General features: G+C 45.2%; 2 protein-coding genes across 3 annotated transcripts; both read left to right on the plus strand.

Moving 5' to 3' along the window:
• The first annotated feature begins 9,999 nt into the window (after window positions 1-9,999).
• On the plus strand, window positions 10,000-13,450 carry LOC125507925 (FAD/NAD(P)-binding oxidoreductase family protein). 2 transcript variants are annotated; one of them, XM_048672451.2, is made up of 8 exons: window positions 10,000-10,399; window positions 10,501-10,782; window positions 11,002-11,128; window positions 12,125-12,186; window positions 12,278-12,508; window positions 12,662-12,783; window positions 12,867-13,005; window positions 13,127-13,450. In XM_048672451.2, the coding sequence occupies exons 1-8, from the start codon at window positions 10,085-10,087 to the stop codon at window positions 13,286-13,288; spliced, it is 1,440 nt and encodes a 479-aa protein (XP_048528408.2). In that variant the 5' UTR covers window positions 10,000-10,084; the 3' UTR covers window positions 13,289-13,450. The 2 variants fall into 2 exon arrangements, with proteins under 2 accessions (XP_048528408.2, XP_048528409.2); XM_048672452.2 differs by having other exon boundaries at window positions 10,002-10,399; window positions 10,501-10,773.
• Window positions 13,451-14,398: 948 nt separating this feature from the next.
• Window positions 14,399-20,887, plus strand: LOC125507924 (uncharacterized). The gene is made up of 16 exons (XM_048672450.2): window positions 14,399-15,022; window positions 15,124-15,384; window positions 15,494-15,588; window positions 16,199-16,361; window positions 16,453-16,563; window positions 17,274-18,395; window positions 18,477-18,629; window positions 18,712-18,811; window positions 18,963-19,057; window positions 19,134-19,307; window positions 19,386-19,442; window positions 19,516-19,587; window positions 19,716-19,814; window positions 19,894-20,025; window positions 20,114-20,287; window positions 20,384-20,887. The coding sequence occupies exons 1-16, from the start codon at window positions 14,867-14,869 to the stop codon at window positions 20,522-20,524; spliced, it is 3,105 nt and encodes a 1,034-aa protein (XP_048528407.2). The 5' UTR covers window positions 14,399-14,866; the 3' UTR covers window positions 20,525-20,887.
• Window positions 20,888-22,647: the final 1,760 nt, after the last annotated feature.

Consider the following 22,647-nt stretch of genomic DNA (forward strand, 5'->3'; position numbering starts at 1 on the left):
ATCCACGCAGTCAAGAGGGAGGCGGAGGAGCTCTTGCCGCTTCGCACGATCAAGATGGAACCCGAGGCGGAGGGGCCATGCGCCGACGTCGTCGGGCCGGAGGACTACCCCCTAGCTCCGAGGCAGCGATTCTCGAGCGCAGTGCGCGTGAGGAGAAGGACATGGTGCAACGCCGCCGCTAGGACGAGAAGATCAACCAGCTCCTATACGAGCAGGGCCTCGCCAAGGCGCGGGAGTCCGACGAGAAGATGGAGGCGTGGTGCGCGAAGCCGAGGCGCAAGACTCCATGTACATCGACCTCACCTCCTCCAACAATGAGTGATCGCCGCCACGCCACAATGTCGCCGCCGCACCCAGAGGGCTCTGGCGAGCCCCATTTTGGGTCGTAGGTTAGGTTAGGCCGACGCGGCACGGAATCTATACTATGTAAAACGATGACCTCGTATATGTATCGATGATGAACTTCTATGTACTAATGTTTTATTGTTCATCTTTCGCGCCAAACTTTCTTTTTTTAAAATTTACAATTTCAATTGCGGTTTCTGTTCTGCCACAGCCAAATTCGTCCCTTATAAAAGGAAAAACGTGAAATGTAAACTCCTTATAAGGAGTCGTCTTATAAGAGGTCTGCTAGAGATGCTCTAAGGGCATCTTCAATGCGGCGGCACTTATTTAGGCGCTTAGGATCCTGAAAAAAAAATCACAAGCATAGGCACTTGGGGCAGGCGCTAGAAACTGGATTTTGTGCATGATTACTTAGACTAGCCACAATGGGGAGTAACATACACTAGTAACATACGCGTATTCCTAGACTATGTTACTACCTTCATAGTGGGTAGTTGAAGGAAATATACCCTAGATGCAATAATAAAGTTATTATTTATTTCCTTATATCATGATAAATGTTTATTATTCATGCTAGAATTGTATTAACCGGAAACATAATACATGTGTGAATACATAGACAAACAGAGTGTCACTAGTATGCCTCTACTTGACTAGCTCATTAATCAAAGATGGTTATGTTTCCTAACCATGGACACAGAGTTGTCATTTGATTAACGGGATCACATCATTAATTGAATGATCTGATTGACATGACCCATTCCATTAGCTTAGCACCCGATCGTTTAGTATGTTGCTATTGCTTTCTTCATGACTTATACATGTTCCTATGACTATGAGATTATGCAACTCCCGTTTGCCGGAGGAACACTTTGTGTGCTACCAAACGTCACAACGTAAATGGGTGATTATAAAGGTACTCTACAGGTGTCTCCAAAGGTACATGTTGGGTTGGCGTATTTCGAGATTAGGATTTGTCACTCCGATTATCGGAGAGGTATCTCTGGGCCCTCTCGGTAATGCACATCACATAAGCCTTGCAAGCATTGCAACTAATGAGTTAGTTGCAAGATGATGTATTACGGAACGAGTAAAGAGACTTGCCGGTAACGAGATTGAACTATGTATTGAGATACCGACAATCGAATCTCGAGCAAGTAACATACCGATGACAAAGGGAACAACGTATGTTGTTATGCGGTCTGACCGATAAAGATCTTCATAGAATATGTAGGAGCCAATATGAGCATCCAGGTTCCGCTATTGGTTATTGACCGGAGACGTGTCTCAGTCATGTCTACATTATTCTCGAACCCGTAGGGTCTGCACGCTTAAGGTTTCTATGACAGTTATATTATGAGTTTATGAGTTTTGATGTACCGAAGTTAGTTCGGAGTCCCGGATGTGATCACGGACATGACGAGGAGTCTCGAAATGGTCGAGACATAAAGATTGATATATTGGACGGCTATATTCGGACACCGGAAGTGTTTCGGGGAAGTTTCGGATAAAACCGGAGCACCGGGGGGTTACCGGAACCCCCCGGGGGGTTAATGGGCCTCATGGGCCTAAAGTGGAGAAGAGGAGGGGCTGCCAGGGCAGGCCGCGCGCCCCCCCTCCCCCTAGTCCGAATTGGACAAGGAGGGAGGGGCGGCGCCCCCCTCTCCTCTCTCCCTTCCTCCCCCCTCTCCTAATTAGACAAGGAAAGGGAGGGGAGTCCTACTCCCGGTAGGAGTAGGACTCCTCCTGCGCGCCTCCTACTAGGGCCGGCCGCACCCCCCCCCCTTGTATCCTTTATATACGGAGGCAAGAGGCACCCCATGGACACAAGTTGATCCACGTGATCATATTCTTAGCCGTGTGCGGTGCCCCCTTCCACCTAAGTCGTCGATAATATTGTAGCGGTGCTTAGGCGAAGCCCTGCGACAGTAGAACATCAAGATCGTCACCACGCCGTCGTGCTGACGGAACTCTTCCCCGGCACTTTGCTGGATCAGAGTCCGGGGATCGTCATCGAGCTGAACGTGTGCTAGAACTCGGAGGTGTCGTAGTTTCGGTGCTTGATCGGTCGGGCCGTGGAGACGTACGACTACATCAACCAAACGCTTCCGTTGTCGATCTACAAGGGTACGTAGATCACACTCTCCCCCTCTCGTTGCTATGCATCACCATGATCTTGCGTGTGCGTAGGAATTTTTTTGAAATTACTACGTTCCCCAACAGTGGTATCAGAGCCTAGGTTTTATATGTTGATGTTATATGCACGAGTAGAACACAAATGAGTTGTGGGCGATATAAGTCATACTACTTACCAGCATGTCATACTTTGGTTCGGCGGTATTGTTGGATGAAGCGGCCCGGACCGACATTACGCGTACGCTTACGCGAGACCGGTTCTCTCGACGTGCTTTGCACATAGGTGGCTTGCGGGTGACAGTTTCTCCAACTTTAGTTGAACCGAGTGTGGCTACGCCCGGTCCTTGCGAAGGTTAAAACAGCACCAACTTGACAAACTATCGTTGTGGTTTCGATGCGTAGGTAAGATTGGTTCTTGCTTAAGCCCGTAGCAGCCACGTAAAACTTGCAACAACAAAGTAGAGGACGTCTAACTTGTTTTTGCAGGGCATGTTGTGATGTGATATGGTCAAGACATGATGCTAAATTTTATTGTATGAGATGATCATGTTTTGTAACCGAGTTATCGGCAACTGGCAGGAGCCATATGGTTGTCGCTTTATTGTATGCAATGCAATCGCGCTGTAATGCTTTACTTTATCACTAAGCGGTAGCGATAGTCGTGGAAGCATAAGATTGGCGAGACGACAACGATGCTACGATGGAGATCAAGGTGTCGCGCCGGTGACGATGGTGATCACGACGGTGCTTCGAAGATGGAGATCACAAGCACAAGATGATGATGGCCATATCATATCACTTATATTGATTGCATGCGATGTTTATCTTTTATGCATCTTATCTTGCTTTGATTGACGGTAGCATTATAAGATGATCTCTCACTAATTATCAAGAAGTGTTCTCCCTGAGTATGCACCGTTGCAAAAGTTCTTCGTGCTGAGACACCACGTGATGATCGGGTGTGATAGGCTCTATGTTCAAATACAACGGGTGCAAAACAGTTGCACACGCGAAATACTCAGGTTATACTTGACGAGCCAAGCATATACAGATATGGCCTCGGAACACAGAGACCGAAAGGTCGAGCGTGAATCATATAGTAGATATGATCAACATAGTGATGTTCACCAATGAAACTACTCCATCTCACGTGATGATCGGACATGGTTTAGTTGATTTGGATCACGTAATCACTTAGAGGATTAGAGGGATGTCTATCTAAGTGGGAGTTCTTTAAGTAAATTATTTGAACCTAAATTTATCATGAAACTTAGTACCTGATAGTATCTTGCTTGTTTATGCTTGATTGTAGATAGATGGCCCGTGTTGTTGTTCCATTGAATTTTAATGCGTTCCTTGAGAAAGCAAAGTTGAAAGATGATGGTAGCAATTACACGGACTGGGTCCGTAACTTGAGGATTATCCTCATTGCTGCACAGAAGAATTACGTCCTGGAAGCACCGCTGGGTGCCAGGCCTGCTGCTGGAGCAACACCAGATGTTATGAACGTCTGGCAGAGCAAAGCTGATGACTACTCGATAGTTCAGTGTGCCATGCTGTACGACTTAGAATCGGGACTTCAACGACGTTTTGAACGTCATGGAGCATATGAGATGTTCCAGGAGTTGAAATTAATATTTCAAGCAAATGCCCGGATTGAGAGATATGAAGTCTCCAATAAGTTCTATAGCTGCAAGATGGAGGAGAACAGTTCTGTCAGTGAGCATATACTCAAAATGTCTGGGTATAATAATCATTTGATTCAATTGGGAGTTAATCTTCCAGATGATTGCGTCATTGATAGAATTCTCCAATCACTGCCACCAAGCTACAAGAGCTTCGTGATGAACTATAATATGCAAGGGATGAATAAGACTATTCCCGAGCTCTTCGCAATGCTGAAAGCTGCGGAGGTAGAAATCAAGAAGGAGCATCAAGTGTTGATGGTCAACAAGACCACTAGTTTTAAGAAAAAGGGCAAAGGGAAGAAGAAGGGGAACTTCAAAAAGAACAGCAAGCAAGTTGCTACTCAAGAGAAGAAATCCAAACCTGGACCTAAGCCTGAAACTGAGTGCTTCTACTGCAAGCAGACTGGTCACTGGAAGCGAAACTGCCCCAAGTATTTGGCGGATAAGAAGGATGGCAAGGTGAACAAAGGTATATGTGATATACATGTTATTGATGTGTACCTTACTAATGCTCGCAGTAGCACCTGGGTATTTGATACTGGTTCTGTTGCTAATATTTGCAACTCGAAACAGGGACTACGGATTAAGCGAAGATTGGCTAAGGACGAGGTGACGATGCGCGTGGGAAACGGTTCCAAAGTCGATGTGATCGCAGTCGGCACGCTACCTCTACATCTACCTTCGGGATTAATATTAGACCTAAATAATTGTTATTTGGTGCCAGCGTTAAGCATGAACATTATATCTGGATCTTGTTTGATGCGAGACGGTTATTCATTTAAATCTGAGAATAATGGTTGTTCTATTTATATGAGTAATATCTTTTATGGTCATGCATCCTTAAAGAGTGGTCTATTTTTATTAAATCTCGATAGTAGTGACACACATATTCATAGTGTTGAAGCCAAAAGATGCAGAGTTGATAATGATAGTGCAACTTATTTGTGGCACTGCCGTTTAGGTCATATCGGTGTAAAGCGCATGAAGAAACTCCATACTGATGGACTTTTGGAACCACTTGATTGTGAATCACTTGGTACTTGTGAACCGTGCCTCATGGGCAAGATGACTAAAACACCGTTCTTCGGTACTATGGAGAGAGCAACAGATTTATTGGAAATCATACATACAGATGTATGTGGTCCGATGAATATTGAGACTCGTGGCGGATATCGTTATTTTCTCACCTTCACAGATGACTTAAGCAGATATGGGTATATCTACTTAATGAAACATAAGTCTGAAACATTTGAAAAGTTCAAATAATTTCAGAGTGAAGTTGAAAATCATCGTAACAAGAAAATAAAGTTTCTACGATCTGATCGTGGAGGAGAATATTTGAGTTACGAGTTTGGTGTACATTTGAAACAATACGGAATAGTTTCGCAACTCACGCCACCCGGAACACCACAGCGTAATGGTGTGTCCGAACGTCGTAATCACACTTTACTAGATATGGTGCGATCTATGATGTCTCTTACTGATTTACCGCTATCGTTTTGGGGTTATGCTTTGGAGACGGCTGCATTCACGTTAAATAGGGCACCATCAAAATCCGTTGAGACGACTCCTTATGAACTATGGTTTGGCAAGAAATCAAAGTTGTCGTTTCTGAAAGCTTGGGGCTGCGATGCTCATGTGAAAAAGCTTCAACCTGATAAGCTCGAACCCAAATCGGAGAAATGTGTCTTCATAGGATATCCAAAGGAGACTATTGGATACACCTTCTATCACAGATCCGAAGGCAAGACTTTTGTTGCTAAGTTCGGAAACTTTCTGGAGAAGGAGTTTCTCTCAAAAGAAGTGAGTGGGAGGAAAGTAGAACTTGATGAGGTAACTGTACCTGCTCCCTTATTGGAAAGTAGTGCATCACAGAAAACTATTTCTGTGACACCTACACCAGTTAGTGAGGAAGCTAATGATGATGATCATGAAACTTCAGAACAAGATACTACTGAACCTCGTAGATCAACCAGAGTGAGATCCGCGCCAGAGTGGTACGGTAATCCTGTTCTGGAAGTCATGCTACTAGATCATGATGAACCTACGAACTATGAAGAAGCGATGGTGAGCCCAGATTCCGCAAAATGGCTTGAAGCCATGAAATCTGAGATGGGATCCATGTATGAGAACAAAGTATGGACTTTGGTTGACTTGCCCGATGATCAGCAAGCAATTGAGAATAAATGGATCTTCAAGAAGAAGACTGACGCTGACGGTAATATTACTGTCTACAAATCTTGACTTGTCGCAAAAGGTTTTCGGCAAGTTCAAGGGATTGACTACGATGAGACCTTCTCACCCGTAGCGATGCTTAAGTCTGTCCGAATCATGTTAGCAATTGCCGCATTTTATGATTATGAAATTTGGCAGATGGATGTCAAAACTGCATTCCTGAATGGATTTCTGAAAGAAGAGTCGTATATGATGCAACCAGAAGGTTTTGTCGATCCAAAGGGAGCTAACAAAGTGTGCAAGCTCCAGCGATTCATTTATGGACTGGTGCAAGCCTCTCGGAGTTGGAATAAACGCTTTGATAGTATGATCAAAGCATTTGGTTTTATACAGACTTTTGAAGAAGCCTGTATTTACAAGAAAGTGAGTGGGAGCTCTGTAGCATTTCTGATATTATATGTGGATGACATATTACTAATTGGAAATGATATAGAATTTCTGGATAGCATAAAGGGATACTTGAATAAGAGTTTTTTGATGAAAGACCTCGGTGAAGCTGCTTACATATTAGGCATTAAGATCTATAAAGATAGATCAAGACGCTTAATTGGACTTTCACAAAGCACATACCTTGACAAAGTTTTGAAGAAGTTCAAAATGGATCAAGCAAAGAAAGGGTTCTTGCCTGTGTTACAAGGTGTGAAGTTGAGTAAGACTCAATGCCCGACCACTGCAGAAGATAGAGAGAAAATGAAAGATGTTTCCCTATGCTTCAGCCATAGGCTCTATCATGTATGCAATGCTGTGTACCAGACCTGATGTGTGCCTTGCTATAAGTCTAGCAGGGAGGTACCAAAGTGATCCAGGAGTGGATCACTGGACAGCGGTCAAGAACATCCTGAAATATCTGAAAAGGACTAAGGATATGTTTCTCATATATGGAGGTGACAAAGAGCTCATCGTAAAAGGTTACGTTGATGCAAGCTTTGACACTGATCCGGACGATTCTAAATCGCAAACCGGATACGTGTTTACATTAAATGGTGGAGCTGTCAGTTGGTGCAGTTCTAAACAAAGCGTTGTGGCGGGATCTACATGTGAAGCGGAGTATATAGCTGCTTCAGAAGCAGCAAATGAAGGAGTCTGGATGAAGGAGTTCATATCCGATCTAGGTGTCATACCTAGTGCATCGGGTCCAATGAAAATCTTTTGTGACAATACTGATGCAATTGCCTTGGCAAAGGAATCCAGATTTCACAAGAGAACCAAGCACATCAAGAGACGCTTCAATTCCATCCGGGGTCTAGTCCAGGTGGGAGACATAGAGATTTGCAAGATACATACGGATCTGAATGTTGCAGACCCGTTGACTAAGCCTCTTCCACAAGAAAAACATGATCAGCACCAAGGCTCCATGGATGTTAGAATCATTACTGTGTAATCTAGATTATTGACTCTAGTGCAAGTGGGAGACTGAAGGAAATATGCCCTAGAGGCAATAATAAAGTTATTATTTATTTCCTTATATCATGATAAATGTTTATTATTCATGCTAGAATTGTATTAACCGGAAACATAATACATGTGTGAATACATAGACAAACAGAGTGTCACTAGTATGCCTCTACTTGACTAGCTCATTAATCAAAGATGGTTATGTTTCCTAACCATGGACAAAGAGTTGTCATTTGATTAACGGGATCACATCATTAATTGAATGATCTGATTAACATGACCCATTCCATTAGCTTAGCACCCGATCGTTTAGTATGTTGCTATTGCTTTCTTCATGACTTATACATGTTCCTATGACTATGAGATTATGCAACTCCCGTTTGTCGGAGGAACACTTTGTGTGCTACCAAACGTCACAACGTAAATGGGTGATTATAAAGGTACTCTACAGGTGTCTCCAAAGGTACATGTTGGGTTGGCGTATTTCGAGATTAGGATTTGTCACTCCGATTGTCGGAGAGGTATCTCTGGGCCCTCTCGGTAATGCACATCACATAAGCCTTGCAAGCATTGCAACTAATGAGTTAGTTGCAAGATGATGTATTACAGAACGAGTAAAGAGACTTGCCAGTAACGAGATTGAACTAGGTATTGAGATACCGACGATCGAATCTCGGGCAAGTAACATACCGATGACAAAGAGAACAACGTATGTTGTTATGCGGTCTGACCGATAAATATCTTCGTAGAATATGTAGGAGCCAATATGAGCATCCAGGTTCCGCTATTGGTTATTGATCGGAGACGTGTCTCGGTCATGTCTACATTATTCTCGAACCCGTAGGGTCCGCACGCTTAAGGTTTCTATGACAGTTATATTATGAGTTTATGAGTTTTGATGTACCGAAGTTAGTTCGGAGTCCCGGATGTGATCACGGACATGACGAGGAGTCTCGAAATGGTCGAGACATAAAGATTGATATATTGAACGGCTATATTCGGACACCGGAAGTGTTCCGGGGAAGTTTCGGATAAAACCGGAGCACCGTGGGGTTACCGGAACCCCCCGGGGGGTTAATGGGCCTCATGGGCCTAAAGTGGAGAAGAGGAGGGGCTGCCAGGGCAGGCCGCGCGCCCCCTCTCCCCCTAGTCCGAATTGGACAAGGAGGGAGGGGCGGCGCCCCCCTCTCCTCTCTCCCTTCCTCCCCCTCTCCTGATTAGACAAGGAAAGGGAGGGGAGTCCTACTCCCGGTAGGAGTAGGACTCCTCCTGCGCGCCTCCTACTGGGGCCGGCCGCACCCCCCTTGGGTCCTTTATATACGGAGGCAAGAGGCACCCCATGGACACAAGTTGATCCACGTGATCATATTCTTAGCCGTGTGCGGTGCCTCCTTCCACCTAAGTCCTCGATAATATTGTAGCGGTGCTTAGGCGAAGCCCTGCGACAGTAGAACATCAAGATCGTCACCACGCCGTCGTGCTGACGGAACTCTTCCCCGACACTTTGCTGGATCGGAGTCCGGGGACGTCATTGAGCTGAACGTGTGCTAGAACTCGGAGGTGCTGTAGTTTCGGTGCTTGATTGGTCGGGCCGTGGAGACGTACGACTACATCAACCAAATGCTTCCGTTGTCGATCTACAAGGGTACGTAGATCACACTCTCCCCCTCTCGTTGCTATGCATCACCATGATCTTGCGTGTGCGTAAGAAATTTTTTAAAATTACTACGAAACCCAACAGTAGTAACATAAGTGTGGTAACATGCATAGCTTCATTTATTAGGTTATAGACTCATATTGCATTGGGACATGTGATGTTACAGTAACTAGCTAAGTTACTACTACTACCTCTCTTCTCATTAACTCATTGCCACATAAGCAAATTTGCTGAGTTGGATTCGATGTTACTGCTGAAGTTACTCTCATTGTGGCTAGTCTTAGCGCTCGACTTCTAGGTGAGCATCGATACCAGAAAAAGCAGGAATAAATTGGAAACCGCCATAATAGTCGGGATTCAATTTCTAGCGCCTGCGTTGTATATGCCCTAAGTACTCCCTCCGTAAAACAATATGAGAGAGTAGAAGCACAAATATACTCCCACATCTAAGTTTGCAGCTAATACAGAACAAACAATTTCCCTGAAAAATACAATACCACCGAGCAACCGTGAGAACGTCAGTTTTCTCTCTCTCTTCTCTCTCCAATGTAAAGATAAAACACTCGTAAAACAGATAACGGTCTGCTTCCCCCGCTCCCGCATTTTGTCGAGCACCTGCAAGGCCGCGATGCCGCTCTTCCACCCCGCCCCATGTGCTCGCCCCGCCGCCGCGCGCGCCGCGTCCCGCTTTTCCGGGGCGGTGGTCGCAGCCAGCGGCGCCGGAGGAGCGCGTCCTCCGAAGGCGCCCCCGCGGCGCCCGCGCGGTAAGCCCCGGTTCTCGCGGCAGTCGGCCATCAAGAAGAGCTTCCAGCAGGAGCAGGTGGTCTTCTCCACCCCGGTGCCCGCTGACCCCACCGTCGCCATCATCGGAGGCGGAGCCTCCGGCCTCTCCTGCGCGTCCGCCCTTGCCGCCCGTGGCGTCCGCGCCGTCGTATTCGACACGGTTCGCCCCTTCACCCTCACGCTCACCCCCTCCCTCGCTCCGCGCCCGTATACCACGCGCGCGAGGCTGACTCACTACCCTTTTCGCCGCCGTCGGTGCAGGGTATGCACGGCTTAGGTGGCAGGATGGCGACCAGGATGGTCGACGACGGGCGGCGGCTGGTGTTCGACCACGCGGCGCAGTTCTTCACCGCGAGCGACCAGAGGTTCCAGAAGCTGGTCGATGAGTGGGTCGAGAAAGGGCTGGCTCGCGAGTGGAGGGGTTCGATCGGTGAGCTCGAGGCTGGTGGCCATTTCACAGCCATACCTTCCTCAACGCCGAGGTACATCGGCGTGAGAGGAATGCGCCCGCTTGCCGATGCAATGCTGCCGGAGGTATATCAGGTCGACATCTTGTGGATGCATGCTCCGCGTAGTACCAAGTAGCTACAGCTTCCTTCACTACAGCATCACAGTATCATATCCTACTGTAGAGTGCAGTGACTGAATTTTACTGTGATTTGGTTGTTAGAGTTTAGTCCATCAGTCACTTACTGAACTTCTGATTTCTACCACTTTCATGCCTGTCCATTTCATTGCTGAGTTGCATATCAACCCGTGCAGAATGACCTGATTAAAGTTGTAAGGCCTTCCTGGATAAGCAAGCTTGAACCATTCAACGGCCTGTGGCGCTTGTTTGAGAATGAGAAGCCCCAGGGTCAATATGATGCCGTTGTGATAGCACACAATGGTCAGTGCAAATTTCGTTTCAATATTGTTTTCTCTTTATTGCCAGTTTCTTTAAGTTTATAACTTTAGGAGTTCAAACTTCATTGTTTTCCAATCTGCTCCATATGTGACAGGCTGCCAGCTCTAAAATAAATAAATTAAACCCAAGTGTCCCAAGAGAGGATTTTGTCCACCTGGTTACACATGCACCCTGTTTCTTGGAATAATCAAACCATACATGCGTAAGTTCTTAAAATTGCTGCAAAAAATTGTGGATACATATTGTTGGATGCAGTGCGAGCATGCAAAATTTGAGGCAAAAATATATATGTTTGTGTACTGTAAGAATAAAAGAATGGAAGATTTTCTAAAACAGACTGCGTAAGTGTACCATTTTTTTTTTCATGGAGCACACAATTAAAAATATTATTGTTCGAAATTTTGCTGGTTCACAAGTCATTGGATAATTCACATTGACAAATCATTTCAGAATTTTTCAAACCTGAAAATGAGAAAACTCAGCCAGGGGCACATGTACCTCGGTGCACCCTACTAATTTCCCAAATGTCCCACATTATGAAGTAAAGTTACACGAAAGTCCAAAAATTACTGCCTAGATAACTTGAGGTACCATTTTTTACATTGGAAATGGCAATTCTGAAACCAAATTGTGGTTCAATGGAATTCCGTTGAGAAATTAATTTACAGATTTCCTTCTGGTATCGAGCTGGATGGTTTTGGCAAATTTTGGCGTTCCATTGGTGTATGAACCAAAACAGAAATATAAACATGCGATAAGATAAATTACCATGAGCACTGAATGGATGACATAATTTGTGGAAGTAGGCCATGGTTATGAACCATAGACCATAGACAGATTCTTTTATGCAATACCCTCATTACAGTTCATGGATCTCATTTAGTTTCTTCGTACAAGAAGCACATCATGTTCTGGCTTTTCTCCAAGACAACCATGTATATGTGTCCCCTGGTTGATCCTTTTTAACTCATTGATCAGGCAAATGTGCGAACCGTCTGCTTTCTACGTCAGGTCTACCCCAACTGACAAGGCAAATGAAGGTTTAAATTGAACCAAAATTTGAAGTCATGAGACGATGAGATCTATCCTCTCTTCCAAGTGCTTACTAAATTTTATGCCTTCTATATTCAGAGACTAGAGTTGAGTTCTGTCTGGGCACTACTTGTGGCATTTGATGATCCTCTTCCAATCCCACAAGATAACTCTTATGGCACATTTGAAGGAGCATTTGTGAGAGATATTGATTCTCTCTCTTGGATGGCCAACAATACTCAGAAACTTTTCCCTTTGGAGACAAACAGACCCGAGTGCTGGACATTTTTCAGCACTGCTTCTTATGGAAAGAAAAACAAAGTTCCACAGGTGGCTTTTTCTTAATGAAATTTGATACTTTTTGGTTGTATATTATTTGGTTGCACTACTCCCTGTTATGATGAATTAAGCCAAGGTGGAATTTCCAAAAAAATCCATCATTTTTAGTGGAATTCTCTAATGTATTTAACCATGGAATTATAGGAAAATATCCCGAATGCCACTGCAGAAAAAGTGAAACGAGACATGCTTGGGGGAGTTGAAGTTGCTTTGGGGCTCTCGACTGGATCTCTTCAGCGGCCATTTTACACTAGAGTACAGTTGTGGTATGAGAATGCACACATTGGACTTTCATACCTGTTACTATTTCATTAATACATGATGGTGATATTCATTCCGGCAAACACAGGGGTGCAGCTTTACCGATGAACACTCCAGGAGTACCATGCATATTTGATCCCCAGGGCCGAGCAGGCATTTGTGGTGACTGGCTCACGGGTTCAAGTATAGAAGCAGCAGTATTGAGCGGAATGTCTCTTGGAGATCATGTAAGTTCTGCCATCCTTAGCTCTATCTTCACTCCACATCATATCTCATATTTTTCGCATTTAACAAACTAGCTCTAAGCTATACGAGTCCGGTTGGTTTAACACCAAATTGTTAATGCAGGTCGCTGACTACTTTGCGAGCGGTGGGGAACGGCCTGAGGAGTTTGCGATTGGTCTGGATGACAGCCTAAACCGAGTAGAAGGTCATGACATCGGGCAGTTCCCAGGTTTGGACCCCCAGAAGCCACAGGTAGCTGAACCTCAGCTGGCACCGAGCATATGAACTGTCTTTGCCTGATCCTGCACTGATCATTGCTGTAGCATTGTAAATGATGAGCAGATTGTTTTCTCGCAAGGGATTCGTGTGCTGTAGCCTGCAGAATGTAGAATATGTACTATGTATGTAGAAATTTTGTCGAAAGCTGATGCCCCTGTATGCTTTTTCCCTTTGCGGGTCACCGCTGTATGTTATTCTCAGAGATTTCTTCTGAAACGTTAAAAGCATCTCTAGCAGATGCCGCAAACCGCGGTACCGTAAATTTCGTTTACGGATATTGTAAACAGAATTTGCGGTACCGCGGACAGCACAAAAGATCAGATCCGGTAAACATATTACTGCATAATTTAAACTATTAGTTCACGGCACATACATTGCTAGAATTCAACAGAGTTCATATGACAAACTTAAAACATACTAGCTTAAGAACCTAAATCTACTCATCATCATCACTGTCCTTCTTGATGTGGAGATGGTACTCCATCAAGGAGTTGGAGAGGTCGTACTCCTTCGCCGCCTCCACCGGCGCCATGACGCCTTCTTCTTCGGCGGTAGGCGCCTCCTTCGCCTTGTACCACACACGCTCCGCCTCCCGAAGGCGCTTGAGCATGGGCCAGAAGATCTTGTCGAGCCAGTCGAAGTTGTGCCATGCCCGCCGGCCGCCGCGCTCTTGCGCCTCCACCTTTCGTCACTCCTTCACCGGTGGGCGGAGGGAGGAGCTCCTAGCCTCGTCGTCATTGCGGTGCTTGCGCGACGCCGAGCCGCCGTGGCCCCCTCGACCACCCCTCCCACGAGCTTTGGGTGCCTGCGCGCGCGACAAACTACGGCCGGAGGAAGGATGGTTTCTCGCCGGAGGGAACGATTTGCTGCAGAGAGGGAAAGGGAAAATGAAGGATGCGAACCCTAAAGTGCAGCTGCTCTAGTATATATCGGAATCGCGGGTGGTTTACGGGCCGCCCGTAATTTTTTACGGGCCGGGCTGTTTGTAGGGCATCTGATCGAGCCGGTTTTTCAATCTGTCGAAATTTAATGGGGCGAGCGAGCTTATACAGGATCTGCTAGAGATGCTCGAACTGAAGCCAAACTGTAGCTGGGAACTCTTCTAAAGTGTTAATTGTAGCCATGAACGAGACGGGCTGTAGGATCTAACTGAAGCCAAACGCTAACTGAACATTTAGACACTTGGTCAGATAGGGTTGAGGTCTGAAACCTGCTCGTCCCGCCGCCGAGCAAGCCAGCGCCAGCGAGCGAGGTTCTCCCGCCAACCACGCGCCCGTGCTCCTCCCGCCACGCGCTCTCCTCCCCGCCGGTGGGGTCATTCGAGCCGGAAAACATCGGCTGCCGGGCTCCCACTTCACAACCCCGCCCAAAGACCTAGGTCTCAGTACCCACCAGCCACGCCGCCCCGGGGCAGATCCGCTCCGGCCATCGCCTTGCCCCGCCGGCCTCGCCAACCTTCCGCCGGAGCCGCCTCATACGCCCACGGGCATCCGGCACCGAGGCCGCGCCCGCCGGTTTGTGGCCCAAAGCAGTTCTTTTTCTCCAAAAGAATTGGGGGGCTTAACTGGGTTGGACTGAACCCCCATGCCCCCTGCATCCATGGTTCTTCCTCATCAACCCGCAGGGTACCTGGAGACCCCCGTCGCCGAAAGCTTCATACACAAGCTTCAGCTTAGCGTCTCCAAGGGCCTTCCTCACGCGGCGCCGGCTCCGGCCTCGAGGACGGACGAGCATGAGCTGGTAAGGGTTCCCTCGTGCGGGTTGGTGCCCTGTTTCTTCAGATTCACGCTCGTGTACTGTACTGGAATCTGATGACTGTACTGCCGTCTATCATTTCGCAGGTCAAAAGTGTGTTCCAAGTGCTCCAGGGTTTCGACACGCCCTTGCTCTACTGGGACAAGAATGTGCCGGCGTTCTGTGAGAAACCGGGGACGTATGTGTCGCATCTGTCGCGGGCGAGCCTCGGCTCCGTGCTCAAGCCGTTTCTGTTCGCCGCGACATGCTTGAAGCGAGTGGAGCTCTTTGTTGGGAAGGTCAGGTCGTGCGATCACCGGACTCCCACATTGAGTGCGTTTGCTAGTGCGGTTGATTCATGGCTTATGGTGAGATTGCAGTTCAGGCCTTGTGTGTATTTCTCATCTAGTGTGAGCAGATGATTTTTTTTTTTTGCCGGTTTTCATATTCTAATGTCTGTCGTTATTTTGACGCCAGAGGCTCCGGGAAGCAGCTCTGAAGGAGGAAGAGATGTCGTTTGTTTCAGTTGATCGGACTGTGACTCTTCTGGCTTTAACTGATTCTATGTCAAGGTCTACTTCAGTATGATACAATGATGTTTTCTTCCTCCAATTTGCAGTTCATTTGTATATGTGCGCTGCAGGCTTGTGCTTATTATGTCTTGTCAAGGACCTCGATGCTTTGTGTTCTACTAATGTATATCTTCACCTTTGGTAGTTACAGAGGTGGTATATTTTAGGGAAATTAGCGACCGTGTCTAAAATGTGATGGCAAGGAGCTTCCTACCTTTTCTCTGTTTCTTATTTGGTTAGTTCTTCAAGGGCAAAAATGAGCAGAAATGACAACTCATATTTTGAGTAGCAGTGCTCGTGTTTTCATGTTAATTTAGCATTTTACATTTTAAACTAAATATGTAGCCATTACTCACCAATGCTGTAAAATTCCTACAGCATTGGTACTGAAGGTTAATATATTTTAGGGAAAATAGCGACCGTGTCTAAAATGTGATGGCAAGGAGCTTCCTACCTTTTCTTTATTTCCTTTTTGGTTAATTCTTCAACTTCAAGGGCAAAAAGGAATATAAATGACAACTCTTATTTTGGGTAGCTGCGCTCATGTTTTCATGTTAGTTTAGCATTTTACATTCTAAGCACATTATTCACCAACGCTGTAAACTTGCAGTTTATGTTCGGGAGCAGAACATCTGCATCAAGTTGTGCATGGAGCTGTGCCAGATGGCTTTTGGGATTCTGGAGCAAACATGGCATCTAGTGAAGTGGCAGTCCATGTTGTGAACCATCTTTATAAAAAGTTAAACGAAGTCTGTCTTGTGGAAGATGGCGAGGTTACAACAGGGCCTAATTGTGCGAAATCTATCTGTTTATGCTTCTTGTCTCACAATGTCCACTAACCTTCATTTCAAATCTAAATTGCAGGGTGAGCCATATCATATGCTGCTAGTGATATTTGCTGGAAGCTTGTTACCTTATCTTCAGTGCCTTGATTCCTGGCTTTATGATGGTATTCTTGATGACCCTTATGAAGAGGTATTGAAGGAACATCTTTTGTAACTGATTTTGATAGATGATTTATAACAGTAAAAATTTCTCAAATATGTCTATTTGCCAAACACTGAAACACTACCATAAGGTACTTGCATTCCTAAATCTAGAGCTTAAACTGGAGAGTATCATTCTTAATTTGTTATATTGTGTGAACCTTGTAGACTTCTGCAAAGACATAAGTAATTATTTGTTTCCTCATATATTTTGGTCGACTGTCTAGGTTCCTGACCCCATACTGTAGGGTTTACCTTTATATATCCTTAAGCATATAAGCCTGTTCAAAAATGGTTTTAGGTGAAACTGTCTAAACTGGTAGGAATTAGCCTAGCTCAGTTTCCTTGTTTGATTGTAAACTGAGCTAGTACAGTTTTCACAGTTTCAACTCAAACCATTTTTTAACACGCTTACTTACGCACATTCTAAGCCAATGTCTCTAGTATAATATGAGGTTATTAGTCTTTGTTGTCTTAAATGTTACTTTTTCTTGGTCCGATACTTAAGTTCTGTAAGTCTTGTAGTGCTTTTTAAAATGACCGCTGGAAGGTTGCTAACTTACTTTGTGATATTACAAAGTTAAACATTACATTGATTGTACCAGCTTATTATAATGCTGTAGGAATTTGATAAAGGATTTTCCATTTCTGTGTTGCTGGTTGAACTTTAAGCATTTTCTGTTTTCATTTGTGATGTAGATGTTCTTTTATGCAAATAATGCAGTTACGATAGATCAACCGGCCTTCTGGGAAATGAGCTATATGCTAAGAGTAAGAGGATCACGATCTGACAATTCATCAACTCTAACTGATAGTGAGTCTATCAGGACAAAGGAATCAAGCAAACAGGAACCAAGTAACACAGGAGCTTGCTTGAAAGCCACCAATCAAGGTTACGTGGATATTCTGTGCCCGGTGTTCTTGAAGGATATCGCAAGGGCCATTGTATCTGCTGGAAAATCATTTCAGCTTGTTCAGCATGCCCAAAGCACACACCATACTCGAACTAGTGTCACAAGTGGTTTTGACATTGATCAGCGTTCCAATCACATTACTCGACAGAATTGGCCAGACATATTAAGTTCTGAAATCCAAAATGGGCATCTAAGATGTGAAGGTGCTCTTACAAATTCTACAGGTCAGTTTGGACATGATGCTCGCGAAATGGGGGTGTTAACTTTGTCTGAGATTTTCTTGATATGCTTATCTGGTCTGTTGGAAAATGGTGACCATGTTTATGAATACTTAAGAAAGCTGCGTGCTGGTAGTGCTCCAGATATCCAAGCTTTTTCGGAATGTAAGAGTAAGGAGGCATGTGCAGAAAATAGCTCCGAAAAGACTTGGTTAAAGCTCCTAAGAGATGCTATCTCAGGAAGAAAATATGATGATATGGAGAAAACCTTGTCCAAAGATGCTGTTACGAGGGATCCAATATTTGCTCATGGATACCTGCAAGATGTATCTTCCAATGCAGTAGAAATGCCTTTCAGTCCATGTTGCTATGAAAATCCAGCCATCACTGCTTGCGGAGATGTACTGTCGAGGAATCCAAATTCTTGGAGTGATTTGAATATCTCTACAAGTTTTGACCTTCCTCCGTTGAATGATGATAACATGCGGAGAGCTATATTTGGCGATCTCCAATCTGCTGGAACTAGCACCTGTGGCGATATACAACCTACATCATCTTTTCCCAGACTAGATGGAACTGATTTTAAATTTGGATTTCGGTTTGATGATTTGGAATATGTTCGTCAAGAGGATGATAGAAGGACCCTCGAGGAACTTTATGCATTTCCTACTCTTCTTCCTTGTGCAAATGTAAGAGTTGCTTCTGAAGTATTCTTTGTGTTCTTCATGTTTTCTCATTAGCTATAAGCCTATAACCTCATTGCCCTTCAGGAAAATGCCCCATTGTCGGAGATTTTACCTTTGCAGAAAGATAGTACACTTGCATCAAGAGTTCTGAAGTTTATTCATAGCATGAGTTTGAAAGACCCTCTGCATCCAGTGGGTATTATCCAAGAATGCCTTTCTAAATGTATAAAGAAACAGGTCTGATCAATAGTTATACTCACATGCCATTTCTTGTTAGTCCATCTGTATAATTATTTTGTGCTTTCTTCCTCTTCGTTAGGTGGATCACATTGGCAAACGAATCCTGTGCAAGCTAATGGGTGAATGGAGATTAATGGATGAACTGCTTGTATTACGAGCTATCTATTTGCTAGGATCAGGTGTGCCATCCAGTGGATTTAACCTTCTGCTGTGTTTTCCCCGACGCAAAATTTCCATTGCACAGAAGAGTAGCTTTCACTTGAGAAATAAATATTCTTTTGACAATGAGTAAAGATATAAATATGTTAATAATCCAACTTGAGTTTTCAGGTGACATGCTGCAGCAGTTTCTGATAACAATTTTTGATAAGCTTGATAAAGGAAATTCCTGGGATGATGATTTTGAGTTGAATACTTTGTTGCAGGTGAGTACTTTTCAAATCTACTTTGTGATTTATATCTATGTCCATCATTACTCTTACGTTAATCCTTGACTTGCAGGAATCCATAAGATATTCAGCTGATAAAATGCTCCTAACTGCTCCAGATTCGTTGGTTGTTTCATTAGCAAAGCATGACACACGATATGATGAGGAAAGTGCACCAACTTCCAGAAAAGGCCGTGCACAGGGTTTCGGCATCGATGCACTTGATGCCCTTAACTTCACGTATAAGGTATTTTCCAAGTAACCACAAGGATGATCTGTGTTATTTGCTGTGTGTGATAGTTTTCATGTATTTTGGTGGTGGCAGGTGTCTTGGCCTCTTGATCTAATTGCCAATACAGAGGCTCTGAAGAAGTATAATAAGGTAATTGCTTTAACACTGAAGTATATAACAGGGCGGCGTGTATATGATGGCTTTGGTCATTTTGCTGGACCAGGTCATGGGATTCTTACTGAAAGTCAAGCGTGCAAAGTTTGTTTTGGACGAAACCCGAAAGTGGATGTGGAAGGTACGGTGGCATCAAATCATCTTGTGCTACTTATTTTTTGTAACTCCTATAGTGTTTAGTGTTGGATAGTTGGATCTGCTCTATCTTCCAAGCTTCACTCTGATGTATCAACCCTTTTCCTTTGGCAGGGCAGAGGCAGCACAGCACATAATTTTAAACAACACTTAATAGTAGGGCAGAAGCTCCTGCATTTCGTCGATGCATTTCATCAATATGTCATGGACAGAGTGAGTTGAGACGGGTTTGACTCATTTCATTATAAGAAACTATGACTGTCTCGACTTGAACTCGTTTCTTTTTGAGCAGGTGTATCATAGTGCGTGGACTGAGCTTTGTGATGGCATGGCATCTGCTACTACATTGGACGAGGTCATGGAAGTTCATGAGGCATATCTTTCTTCTATTCAGAGACAATGCTTTGTGGCCTCGGATAAGTTGGTGAGAACATGTTATTCTTACAAAAACCAAAGTCAGTCTCGAAGTTCTGAACTATTGCTAAGAGTGTTCATTTCCCATGTGTTTTCAGTGGGCTCTGATCGCCAGTCGAGTCAAGACTATACTAGGATTGGCGCTAGACTTCCACAATGTGGAGCAAACTCTTGGCACCGGAGGGACCGCCGCATCTGTTAGGGCAAGATGCGAGATGGAGTTGGATCGGATCGAGAAGCAATTCGACGAGTGCGTTGTGTTCCTCTTGAGGGTACGTTTCTACCTACTTTATCAAAATTTGATGATCTCCTATGTGGTCTGGAACGTGTGTTTCAGTAGATGATTTACTGTTGAGATCCCTTTGCAGATCCTATCTTTCAAGCTCAACGTGGGCCACTTTCCTCATCTTGCGGATTTGGTCACGAGGATCAACTACAACCACTATTACATGTCTGACACCGGAAGTTTCACTGCGATCCCTGGGTCCCGCCCTCGGCAGCAGCCTTGATAGGGTTGTAGGTGCTTTTCACCTCCATTTGTGGGGGAGTGTATATAAACCCGAGGTGGCCAGGCCCAGGTGGCACGAAGCAGTTCCTGAATTCCTTGAGTTTTACATAATTCTGAGGGTGCAACTTCTTTTGACGGCATTCTGAGGATGCAACTTCCTTTTCCCAGGTTGCAATGTACTCCGGTATGTTCAAGAGATTGGGCTCCTCTTGCGTCAGGACAAAGTTGCGATATGTGTGCTAATTTTTTCGAATGGATTGATCATCCTTCCAGGTCCCATATACCAAAGAGGGGAAACCATGAAGTGCACATACCAAATCTTTTGAATTTTTGGGTGTAGCTTATCTACTTTACTGAATCTTAATCTGAATTTTTTTTACACTAAAGATGATGGAATTTTCTAGGAGCTTGCAAAAAGTTGTGCCGAGTTGATGAATAGATCGGAAGTTTTTCCCGCAAAAAAAAAACAGATGACTTCAGAAAGAGTTCCATAAAAAGGAAAATCAGAGCTCTCACGATGAGTGTACTTCTACATTACTCCCGGAAGTAGTATAATTAACCCCATTAAGGTGCGGTAGAATGGTGGCCAACCAGCTACTCCACATGGCGCACGTTGGTTGGTCACCGTGAGAAAGTTTTTTTATTTATTAGAGTTTTTTTAAATGGTAGTGAGATTTTTTTTCTTTTCAAGAAAAGTTTTTTAGGATTTTTTTCTTTTTGAGATGATATGATGTCCCCGTGATGTGAGAATGTTTTTTTTTAATTTTGAGACAAAGATAAGATGCGCACAACTTCCTCTTAAGTGGCTCGCAATGGCAGCCCCAACCACTAGTATGTACATCAATCATTGGCGAAAAGAACATAAGGATAAAGAAGCTCAAAACATTGCATCACCCACCAACATAACCCCTGGAAGCAAGCATAATATGTTTACAAAGAGAGTACATCTTTTGTTTTTAAAATGGTGGCTACTAGGCGTCAGCCGACTTATCTTAGAAAAAGATTAGCCGGCTGGCCAGCCGTTGATTTTGGCCGCGTGATCCCGCCTATGTCCTCCACAAAACGCCCACGTGCTTGATTCCCTCAACCACGTCAGCACAATACACCCCACTCTAACCACTTGTATGTGCAACCCAAATTCTTCCTTCCTGTGTGGCATGCATACCTCCGACGAGAAATCACAGCTGGCCGTGACTTGCAGCACCAACTTTTGCTTGCACCACCAGCAATGCTCAGGTTGCAGAGCCATGTCGCCAGTTGTCTCACGGCAACGTCGGCGATCTTGCCATGCACCGGCCACAACTACAACACCGGCAAGCTCCGTGATTGCAGCACCAGCAACAAGACTCCTACGACCATCCCTTCAAGCATCAGTGATGCTCCGGTTGCTCGACAATGGCCCCACTGCAATACTGGTGGTGCTCCGTTGTAGCACCGATGATCCTCCAGCTGCCCGGTGACGCTCCATTGTAGCACCCATGAGGTTTCGGCGGCCCGATGATGCTCCGGCGGCCAAGCGAGCTTCGTTGCAGCACCAATGATGCTTCGACAGCCCGCTGAGCTTCGTTGCAACAACGACAATGATTCAGCAGCCCGATGATGCTCCGTTGACACACTGAGAATGCCCCGACGGCCCGGCGAGCTCCAGTGCTGCATCGACGATGCTCCGTTGACACACTGAGAATGCTCTGACGGCCCGACGAGCTCCACTTCAGCACCGACGATGCTCTGATGGCCTGACAATGACCCATTTCAACACCGGTGATGCTCCGGTGGCCCGACAAAGCTCTGTTGTAGCATCGAGGATGCTTCGACGGCCTGACAATGACCCATTTCAACACCGGTGATGCTCCGCTCCGGTGGCCCAATGATGCTCCGTTGCAGCACCGACGATGCTCCAACGGCTCGACAATGACCCATTTCAACACCGGTGATGCTCCGGCGGCCCAACAATGCTTCGTTGCAGCATGGACGATGCTCCGACGGCCCGATAATGCCCCATTGCAACACCGGTGATACTCCGTTGCAGCATCGGCGATGCTTCGTGGCCCAACGATGCTCCGATGCAGCACCGACGATGCTTCGACGACCCAACAATGCCCCATTGTAACGCCGGTGACGCTC

This window comes from Triticum urartu, chromosome 5A (assembly GCF_056163025.1).
Source record: "Triticum urartu cultivar PI428250 chromosome 5A, HENAU_Tu73, whole genome shotgun sequence".
In the NCBI taxonomy this organism is placed as follows: domain Eukaryota; kingdom Viridiplantae; phylum Streptophyta; class Magnoliopsida; order Poales; family Poaceae; genus Triticum; species Triticum urartu.

What these genes read in the sequence shown, in the direction of transcription:
- LOC125507925 (XM_048672451.2), top strand. Translation starts at nt 10,085, where the DNA reads ATGCCGCTCTTCCACCCCGCCCCATGTGCTCGCCCCGCCGCCGCGCGC. An exon ending in AACTGACAAGGCAAATGAAG is followed by an intron (nt 12,187 to 12,277) that starts GTTTAAATTGAA and finishes TTCTATATTCAG; the next exon opens with AGACTAGAGTTGAGTTCTGT. An exon ending in GAATGTCTCTTGGAGATCAT is followed by an intron (nt 13,006 to 13,126) that starts GTAAGTTCTGCC and finishes TTGTTAATGCAG; the next exon opens with GTCGCTGACTACTTTGCGAG.
- LOC125507924 (XM_048672450.2), top strand. Translation starts at nt 14,867, where the DNA reads ATGCCCCCTGCATCCATGGTTCTTCCTCATCAACCCGCAGGGTACCTG. An exon ending in CCCGAAAGTGGATGTGGAAG is followed by an intron (nt 19,588 to 19,715) that starts GTACGGTGGCAT and finishes TTCCTTTGGCAG; the next exon opens with GGCAGAGGCAGCACAGCACA. An exon ending in ATCAATATGTCATGGACAGA is followed by an intron (nt 19,815 to 19,893) that starts GTGAGTTGAGAC and finishes CTTTTTGAGCAG; the next exon opens with GTGTATCATAGTGCGTGGAC.